The 10,885-nt window shown below is 42.0% G+C and overlaps 1 protein-coding gene across 1 annotated transcript in view; it reads left to right on the top strand.

Moving 5' to 3' along the window:
- The first annotated feature begins 8,275 nt into the window (after positions 1 to 8,275).
- Positions 8,276 to 10,885, top strand: part of ALK (ALK receptor tyrosine kinase) — a 134,299-nt gene continuing 131,689 nt past the window's right edge. Inside the window, exon 1 of the mRNA XM_035110504.2 lies at positions 8,276 to 8,368. Within this exon, the coding sequence (XP_034966395.2) occupies positions 8,297 to 8,368 (72 nt within the window). The 5' untranslated portion in view covers positions 8,276 to 8,296. The remainder of the gene's footprint in view (positions 8,369 to 10,885) is intronic.

Raw genomic sequence — 10,885 nt, 5'->3', positions numbered from 1 at the left:
CACATCTGTGACGCATCTGTGAGAAAACTCTACTGGGGTGGAGGAAATTTGAGACCAGTACCTTGCCCAGAGGGACAAGAACAGCCTAGAATATGGGCAGGGTGATATTTAGAGACTTGGGGTTTTCTTTCATATCTTGAGACTTCTGCTCTCCAACCTTAAAAGTGCAGAGGCCTGCACAAAGATCATCATCACCCTTAGAGGTTTGAGTAATCACATGGGAGAGAGCTTCCTCTCTGGTAGCCTTAAAACTGTGGAACTCCCTCCCTGTAGAAGTGTGCCTAATATCATCACTATTCACCTGCATCTTTACTCTGGCCTTTGACAGATGAAAAGTAAGTTTTGTGACATGACACAAAACTATAAATTAACCTGCTGACTGTTGTGTATGGTCGATTGGTTTTGTTTTAAATTGTGCTGGTTTTGTCATTGTAATCTACGGTGAGACCTTATGGTGAAGGGTTTGTCAGAAATCCACTTCATCATCACCAACACACACACAGCAAGACTACAAGCTTCAAGCCATGGTACCTCCCATAGTGTCGACAGGCAGTTCCCATCTTTTAGCCAGAATGTGAAATTCGCCTAAGACTGATTCACAACTTCATACATAGCCCCTGGACATAGAAGCCAATTCCTAGGGGCTGAGGCCCCTTCAGGCTCCCCCTAAAATATTTGATGGGTACCTACTCGCCCCCAAGTCAAATAGTGTGCATGCTTTGTGATTGATTATGCAGGGTCTGGCTAACCTCCCCCCCCCCAATATTTTAAGTTGGCACCCCTGCCACTGAATGTGTATTGCATTGTATCAGTTATAAGTAATTAAGTGTGTATAACACCACACAGAGGGAGTGGTGCAAGTAAGGGAGGGAAAGAGTGGACAAGGAAGGAGAAGGAGGGTGAAAAGGTAGAAGAGGAAGCCTCTGTCCCACTGCTGCTTTACAAGGCAGAGTCCTCATAGACACTTTGTAAAGTGATGGCAGCAGTGAGGCAGTCCCTTGCTGCTTTCTGGGCACACAGTGAATAGGTTTTCTCTCTAGTACATAGACTATGAAAGCAGCATGCCTATTTGCCGAGGCTGCCCAGTGAGAGGTGGTACATGGAAGAGGAGGAAGAGAAGCTGCTGCCTCACTGCCACTGCTGCCATACACAGTAGCTATGGCAACCCTGCCATGCAAAGCAGCAGCAGGACAGCGGCATCCTCTTCCTCCTTGGTGCCTCTTCTCTCGGGTGCTGCCTGAAGCTGCTGCCTAAGCTCACATCATTGGTTGGCTGGCTACCACTTAACCTTCTGGAGGCATGGGGCAAGTCTATCAAGTTTTATTCACTTTTGGTGGTTCTACCCAAATGTATGGGGGATTATTTCATTCGTAAAAGATACTGCAGGATATGAACTTTCTGAGGATCTTTTAGCAGCTAAGACGTAGCTACTTATGTGATTTATAGAGGAAGGTGAAGGAATGTGACTTGGAGCTTGTAGATACATTACGTGCAGCAAATATGAATGTTGCAATCAATTGAATAAAAATCTTTAGATGACCAAAAGAAATCCATAAATGAAGTAAAAAGGTAAAAAGCCACATTAGAAACAATTAATCCAAAATTATGTTCATCTATCTGTACATTGCTGGAATGGCAAACATAATTAGCAACTAAGCTTGGTGTTATGGTCATCTCTATAATATTTATAGTTTTAAGGGAGGTGTTTTTATGAAAATTCAGAGCCGTATTTCAGAATATCACCCCAGTGCTTAGTTGTTCCTTAAGTACTATGGGCGTCAAGATTGGCCCTGTATATCTCCACTTTTCAAAACTCTTTCTATCACCTAAATTATCCTCAAATTCTCAACAGAATAAGGTCATGGTCTGTAGCAATGGAGCCATGGTGGTTCTTTCATGCATCTGATATTTAATGCACATGCGAACACACCAAGACATGTAAATGAGAACCACAGAAAGTGTTTTTGTGAGCTCTGTGCAAGGCCTTTGCTAATCAGGATTGTGCTAATAAGAGTCTAATCTGTTCAAACCAAAAAAAAGAATCAGGACAATGTAATTCGACACACGAGCTAGAAACTACAAAGCTTGCAGTGGAATTGCAATAAATAGCTGTCATTGGTTTGCCACATGTAGGAGGCATTACAATAAGTGAAGAAGCCTGTACATTCACAGTACAAGACAGCCAGAGGTTCATAAAGACATATTTATGACAGAAGAAAGTGGTACACTGGGCTAGCAATTGCTCTTTTTATACATCACTATTTCTCGCTCCACAATAAGCTTTCCTGCCGCTTCCCCACCTCCCAGGCCCTAGGCAGTGTTTGATGCTTGGATGTCTCCTTCTGACTGCTCTGGCTTGTTTACACCATTCTGTATACTGTATAGCAGGCACTAAAGTGAATTCAACTGGACTGCATGCTGAGCTGTTTCAGGGAGAATTCTGGATATACTTAGTTCTGACATTTTATTCAGAACTTGGCCTGAGGAGGGGCAGTAAAATAATCGCAAGGTGGGGACTGAATCTTCTGTGTTTTGGGGTTCAAAATTCCAATGGAAGTAGAATGTATGTGCCATTTTATTTATATAAAGGGACGACATGGAATAACTTTATAATAAAATATTTTTCTAGAACTATGCAAAAATTTTGCAGGCAAACCATTTGGCATGAAGGGAGCGGGTTGGTGAAGCTCAAAATGAGCTGCTTGAGATCATTTAAAACCATGTCTTTTTCCTACTAAATAATCTCAAATCAACAAGAGATCACATACCTAGTGTGGTGATGATGTGGCACTTCATTGCCATTGAGAGTTCACATCACTGAGGGCAGACAGTGGCTTTTCATTGCCCCTGCTTTCTCTGAATGGAGTAGAGTGGAGAAGAAATGTGAATTCTTTATTTTAGAAGAAGAGGCCTGCAAGTACTGTATCTAGCAACAAAACCACATCTGCCCTAATTTGAAAATTCCCTCCATGCGCAATTGCTCTGATGTGCTCATGGAGGTGTCTGCCCTGATTGCTTTCTCCATTCATTTCTGTTAACATGGTTGATTTGTACGCACTTCTAGTTGTGCATGCAGAATACCCCCCCAAAAAAATTGGAATTGTTGTGCAAGAGATCCCTGTGTGCAGCTGAGTGCAGATGGCTGTCTAAACAGAGGTAGTGTTCAGCAAAACTTCAGGGGCAGACAACCTGAATGTTAGGGTAGATGGATAGGCAAATATATATACCTGTAGGTAGCCTCTGGTGTAAGCATATACCAGCAAATCAGTTCATCCACTCGTAAGTTTTATTTAGTACTGTCATGTCCATCTCATTGTCTACAAAGGTGAAAATGGGAACAGCAGCAAGCAACGGAACAATGAGTGCTATAGTTGGTTAATTTTATTGTTTTAAGTTTTAAGTGGCATTGGGCATGTGGTAGAAAGGTAAATGTTTTCATGGTAAATAAATTAACAACAGCCACATAAGGAAATCTTGTTTTCCACTCTGAGCTTTAAGAATAGGGCAGGCTACAATAAAATGTTCATTTAACAGGACCATAGCAAGAGTGAGAGGAAACAGTGGGGGGGAAAAGAAGAGACGAGTTTGCAGAGCCACAAACCTCTCTAACACTTTGAGCATGAGTATATTAGACTTAATATTGATTCAGCTAGGAATCCAATGTCTTAAAAAATCCATATTACTTTCTGCATAGAAGCTTTCTTAATATGACAAGACAGTAATTGAATAAATATGAGTTTCAAAATTGCAAGCACTAAAACACATTGATTTTAAAAGAAATATCTCCAGGTCTAAAAAAAGGGTAATGTGTCACATGATTCTTACCAAAGCAGAATTTTAGAAGTAACAAGAGTCTCTACAGAAGAAAGAATAAAACTACAAGGGTATGCAGTAGCAACGATGAATGCAGCCGCTCTGATTCACAGCACTGTGTGTGCAAACTGGGAGGTCCTACTGAAGTCTTTGACAGGCTGGCACACTCCACAATGCCGGCTGGGGCTGGTGAGAGTTGCAGCCCAAAGCCACTGGATTGCAATGGTTTGGTGAAGGCTGCCTTTCTATGTGAGTGGCTCATTTATTAAGGATGGGGAAGAAATTCAGTTCAGTTCACATGTAAAGGTAAACCTACATAACTGACATTTCCTGAAACAATACATGGACCGAAACAAAGCCATCTTTCAAAATGTGCATGTCTCCAAATTTTGCAATGCAGTTCTCCAATGAAGTGATGTGTAGAGAAATGCACATACAAGGGCAAGCATGCATAAAATCCACTTTTTAGTGCAAATAACATGCAGAAATGTATTACATTTGGGGTAATTATTTTGAAGTAATAAAAGTGTATTTAAAAGGTAAAAGTAAAGGACCCCTGGACGGCCAAGTCCAGAAGTGGTTTAGTCATGCTGGCCACATGACCCAGAAAGCTGCCTGTGGACAAATGCCAACTCCCTCGGCCTGAAAGCGAGATGAATGGCGCAACACCATAGTCGCCTTTGACTGGACCTAACCGTCCAGGGGTCCTTTATCTTTACCTAAAAGTATATTAGGCAACATTGCATACCCAAATGTATGTGTTAAAAAAAAACCACACAAAATTTCTTTTTTTCTTTTTGAGAGGGGGAGATTGCAAACTTATGTGGAAATGTGGAGAACTTTAGTTGACTAGAATAATGAGAAATCAAGATAAACTAAAATCAACAGATCCACCCATCTCTGCCATTCATGCCAACGGATAAGACCTATCTACATATATAAACTCAGGGACACAGGTGGCTCTGTAGTCTAAACCACAGAGCCTAGGGCTTGCCGAACAGAAGGTCGGCGGTTCTAATCCCGCGATGGGGTGAGCTCCCGTTGCTGGGTCCCTGCTGCTGCCAACCTAGCAGTTTGAAAGCACATCAAAGTGCAAGTAGGTAAATAGGTACCGCTCCGGCAGGAAGGTAAATGACATTTCCGTGCGCTGCTCTGGTTCACAAGAAGCGGCTTTGTTGTGCTGGCCACATGACCCGGAAGCTGTCTGCAGACAGACGCCGGCTCCCTCGGCCTATAGAGCAAGATCAGCGCCGCAACCCCAGAGTCGTCCGTGACTGGACCTAATGGTCAGGGGTACCTTTACCTTTACACTGGTAAATTTCTGGGTGATTTACACTAAAACAAGCAAAACCAAACCAAACCTTAAAATTGCAATAAAATATAAGCATAAAATCTAAAATGGAATAAAACCTGTATCAAAATGAATACAGACTGAAAACCTAGAATGAGGAACAAAAACTGGGCAAAAGATCTTAAATGCACTAAGAATATGCCGATTGTGAAAATGAATTCAACCTCCAAAAATAAAATTATGTATGTCAATTTTCTATTTCGCATGGAATATCATTGTACTGTAAGTTACTCTCAGTTATTGATACAATGACATCCCTTTAAAGGAAATATATATGTGTGTGTGTGTACTAGGTACATTAAATATTTATGGGAAGCTGAAAATTCCTCTTGAAAGCAAACTGATTGTTCAGGATTGAGAAATGATAAATAAACGGCCATATATGCATTCTAATCTGGTTTACAGAAGCAGTCTTGTTTGGCCAGGTGGATGAAGCTGCTCTTGTATGCAATCTACATCACCTGAAATAAACTAGGTGTGCACGAACTGGCTGTGTTTGAGCTCATAATTTCCCTCGTTATTTACAGAAACTCATAGTATAAGCTTGGCTGAGCAGTCACCATGTTTCCAGTAACTATTTTAGATTTGTTGTGTTGCTGCTGCTGTTTTAAAAAGTAATTCCAGATTCCTACAAGTGCCATTAAGCGTGTTGTAATTAATGTTGCAAGTCCCACCGGGTGCAGTGGATTGCGATGATGTGCTGTCACTATCCTGGGGAATTTTAAGTATTCGATATATTTTTGTACATTTTACATATTTTACATTCAGTTCCACCTTGAAGTATGTAAAATACATGTGTAAAAATTCCCCCATAGAGTGGTGGCACGTAGTCAAGAAGAGCTGTCGATCTCAGGAATTGCTCCGCATTGATTTCAACACACACAGTAACAGGGAACTTTATGTACAGAGATAGATGGATCTGTCACTGTCTATTCTCCCAGTTTCTCATTTTTCCAAGCCCGAATTCAGTTCTCCGCACTTCTGCAGAAATTTGTGGGTTTTTATAATTATAAAAATTAATCAGCATTGTAGTGTGATTTTTTTGTAATGCACACATTTTTGCCTAATATATTTTTAGAAAGTGATTTTTCCTGATATAATGTAAATTTGGATGTGAAATATACATTTGATAATAATAATAATAATAATAATAATAATAATAATAATAATAATAAAATTATTTATACCCCGCCCTCTCCAGTCAAAACCGGGCTCAGGGCAGCTGACACCAGTAAAATTACAATAAAACGTAAAAGAAAGAAAAACAATTAACTAAAATACATGTTAAAATACATTTTAAATTTAAAATTTTAAAATGCAACCTCATTTTAAAATGGCCCAAATCACATAGGGGATATAGGGGTCAGACTGAGTCCAGGCCAAAGGCCTGGCGGACCAGCTCCGTCTTGCAGGGCCTGTCAAATCCTGCAGGGCCCTTGTCTCCTGTGAGAGAGCGTTCCACCAAGTCGGGACCAGTACTGAAAAGGCCCTGGTCCTAGTTGATGCATATTTTACCATGGTATATGAATTTTTGTCCACTTGGCTGGAGCACTGCACTGCAAAATTCAGAGAAGGGCACTATCTCGCAGCCTGAGCCCTTATTCCATCTACAACCTATAGATAACAATAGCATTACCCTACCTTGCAGGGTAATCTAAGTAATGGCTGTTGAACCTCTTGGAGTCCTTGGGGAAAGCACTATACATCATTGCCGGTGCTGCACTGTGAAGGAACAATCTGCTCACCCAAGAAGAACCATAGAAACACTTCCCTTTATTCCGTGCTCAGGAATTGCTGGTCAGATCTTTGTCTCCTGCAATTTTCCTTGCAGAAAAACTTCCCTCTGGCTTCTACTGCTCCTTTGAAGATGAAGACTGTGGCTGGACTCAAAGTTCATCAACTTCCCAAGAGGCCCATCTGTGGCATATTGGAAATCCACAACATAGCCATTTTTGTTTGAAAGGTATGTCAGCGTTGTACCATACAGGGGGAAGGGGATAGACTTAATTTAATTGTCTTAGGCCAGTGGTTCTCAATAAGTGGTCCACGGACCACAGGAGGTCCACATAACCAAGCCCGGGGGTCTGTGGCACCATTCACATAACAAAAACCTCTATAGAGGCAGTGCTTTTTTCAGCCAGAACTCACCAGAACCAAGTTGTGGCACCTCTCAGGTGGGTGCCATTGCCATTATAAGAGAGCAAGGGAGGTGTTCATGGTGAGTTCTGGCACCTCTTTTTCTAGAAAAATAGCACTGCATAGAGATATTAAAAATTTCAAAAGTCGGGGGTCCACGGCTTGGCTTTTGAAAAACGGGGGGGGGGGGTCCGCAGTTCTTAGCTAATTGGGAATCACTGTCTTAGGTCATTGAAAAGAGAATAACATTTCCAAGGTTTATTTCCAGTACCCTGAGAGTGAGGTGGCTGTCTGACATGGCCGATGTTCATGGCAGGAAGTGTTGGCAAGGCACTAGACCCATCACCAGGATTGAAGTAAGACTGAATGGCCCGTCCAGTCAGTTCCAGCAGATGGAACGCAGGAGGAGGAGAGGCATCTTGTCTTTCCCCTCAGGCAGCAAAATGTGTCGCGCTGGCCCTGAGCAATTCACAGCACCAAGATTTCTGGTCTTTTGGAGTTCTCTTCATGTTGCCGTTATAATGGTAGAAGTGACCTTCAGCCTCAAGCTGCAGTGAAATATTACTTTTGCATATTTCATAACAGCAGAGGTTCACTCAAAATCAAATTTTTAAAAAAAGTTGGATGCATTTTGTTTCAGAGCAAGTGAAGAAAACAAATCCCAAGTCAAGGATAAACATTGTTTGTGAGAGAAGCTGGCAGGGCACTTGCGTATAATTCTGAAGGTGAGACCCTGGGGTATATGAAACTGCATTACTACATCCAAAGAATACTGAAAAATGACTTTAGCTGTGTTATCCCTCTATAATAAGGGTCCACTTGACATTTGCATGTCTGTGTGTGCACCCACCCACAACCAAATACTCTGTTCTGCTGCACAAATGTTCCATCAGAGTTTTGCAGAAGCTTGCTCTAGTAACAAATTTACCCTCCCCTTCTTATCTCCCCTCCTTTTGCCCCCTTCCAGAATGTGCACTTTTGCTTAACACAAGTGAGATGCCAGCTGCAGAAACAGTTGTGGTGACTAGTGCTGTGTTTCCAGCTCCCATGAAAAACTCACCCTGTGAGGTAAGTACGCTTGCTTAGCTGCATACTGGAAAAGTGTGCAAGGTGCTTAGATTTGTCAAAAAAAGAAGATGCATGTCTGGCTGTTATAAGACCCTTCACATCAATCTTTGATTTGAATGACGTGAGATACAGATATTAATGGTTCGGGTGGTGTCGGGTATTCGATTCCAAGGGCTGCTGCTTTCAGTGGCATAGGGTAGGGCTTCCCAAACTTGGGTCTCTGGCTGTTTTTTGGACTACAACTCCCATCACCCCAAGCTAGCAGGACCAGTGGTCAGGGGTGATGGGAATTGTGGTCCAAAAACAGCCAGAGATCCAAGTTTGGGAAACCCTGGCGTCGGGCATCTATGCACTTTAAGCAGCAAAGACAATCATTACTACATGTTCACCAATGTTTCTGTACTGTGGACAGCATAGTGAATTCCTTTGTGTTTGTGTACATGCAAGAAACCCAGTGAAATACACAGCAATTGTGTTTATCACGCAAAGAGTGGAGGACCCATTATCTCCACTCTTCTCTCACCTTTAGAAACTGATCTTTGGGACCCTGAATCATAGCTGCCAAGTTCCGGATTGAAAAATCCAGGACCAGCAGCGGCGCGGCACCGGAAGTCGTTTCTACGCGACTTCCGGACATGCATAGAAGCAACTTCTGGTGCCGCTCTGCCCATTTCCAAAATGGCCGCGGCACCAGAAGTCGCTTCTACGCATGTCCGGAAGTGCATAGAAGTGACTTCTGGCGCTGTGGCCATTTTGGACATGGGCAGAGCGGCACCAGAAACATGGCCAGCGACAGGAGCTGCTTTCCGGGGGATTTACGGGATATAAATCCATTCGGGAGACCAGCGGGAAATGGTAAGAAAATACAGGGGTTTCCTGGGAAAAACGGGGTACTTGGCAGCTATGCCCTGAATTTGAAACCAGCTGTGAGAAATAGTGCCACCACTGGTGACCTAGAATTATTGACTAAAGAAAAAGAAGGCTCACAAAAAGCTTCATTCATAACTGGGTTTGGAATGGTAGAGTCCTATGTAAGAAAGTGGATGAAAGAATTGAGTTCAGTTCACATTTAAATGCAGACCTACCTAATCACACTTCCCAAAATAAAACATGAACTGAAGCACAACTTAAAAATTTGCAGTTTTCTGAAATCTTCAATGTTGTTTTCCAGCTAAGTAATGTGTACCAAAATGTTTGTACAGTCGTACCTCGGGTTACGACCACCTCGGTTTGCGAACAGTTCGGGTTACGAACTGCGCAAACCCGGAAGTGTTTTCGCCGCCCGCGCGCGATTGCGCGATTTGCGCATGCGCAAAATGGCGGCGCCCATCGCGTTCGGTTTGCGAACTATTCGGGTTACGAACTGCGATCCGGAACGGATCGCGTTCGTAACCCGAGGTATTACTGTACTAGGATAAAATATGCAAAAAAATGCCTATATTAGTAAAAAATAATAATAACACAAACAATGCATTATATTAGGGGAATTGCTTGCAAAAATTTGTATATTGGGCAAAATTCACATTAAAATTCTAATTAATTTTTGTGAATTTTTTTTAATAAAAAAAGACAATCAGGTGGATATGGAAATGTAAAGAACTGAACTTAAGACTGGAAAAAGTGAAAAATGGAAAGAAACCAAATTGACAGATTCACCCATCCCTAGACCAATGGGAAAGGATGATAGATCAATATGTGACAGAGTTAAAGCTCTCCTTAAGATTTCTTTGTTAATTTGTACTGGGACAGGAGCATTGTAGGTTAGGGGACAGCCAGAACTGTGCATTCCTTTGAACGACTATTGTACTTCTGTGAATGATAAATTCACTCAAGTAAGGAGGGAATGAAAACTGTCATGTTTGGCCTTTAGAAGTAATTAACATCGCTGATGTAAATCACTGGTGCTCTTTAGCAGCGGCAGGAAAATTACATACCCAAGAGGTGTATAAAATTAAAATTGGAAACCGCTTTGCCCTAGTGCTGCAGAGTGCGTAGAAATAATTACAGCAGAATTGTGCAAATAGGAACTGCTAGTTCATACAAAAGCATCCTGGATAAGTACCCAAAGAGTTCAGATTCATTGCATCCATATATCTGAAGTTTGGTTTTACTATGCTTTATTAGTAATGCTAACATTTTCTACATTTTTCAAAAAGAAATTGGCGCTCAGTGAATTCTTGTAGATGCCCATTTAGAGCCACAGTTCTGAGAGACTTAAGTTTCAGTGCAACTCTGTAAAGCAACCTTCGTCATTCTGGTGTCCTCTAGATCAGTGTTTCCCAACCTTTGGCCTCCAGCTGTTTTTGGACTACAATTCCCACCATTCCTGATCTTTGGTCTTGCTAGCTAGGGATGATGGGAGTTGTAGTCTAAAAACAGCTGGAAACCAAAGGTTGGGAAACACTGCTCTAGATGCTTTAGACTCCAAATCCCCCAGCCGCACCCAGTGCACATTGGGGCTGATGTGAACTGTAGTCAGAAAAACATCTGGAGCACCCCAGGTTGGTGAAGGCTGTG

The sequence above is a fragment of the Zootoca vivipara genome, chromosome 3 (assembly GCF_963506605.1).
Source record: "Zootoca vivipara chromosome 3, rZooViv1.1, whole genome shotgun sequence".
Taxonomy (NCBI): domain Eukaryota; kingdom Metazoa; phylum Chordata; class Lepidosauria; order Squamata; family Lacertidae; genus Zootoca; species Zootoca vivipara.
This window is presented reverse-complemented; position numbering and strand designations above follow the sequence as displayed.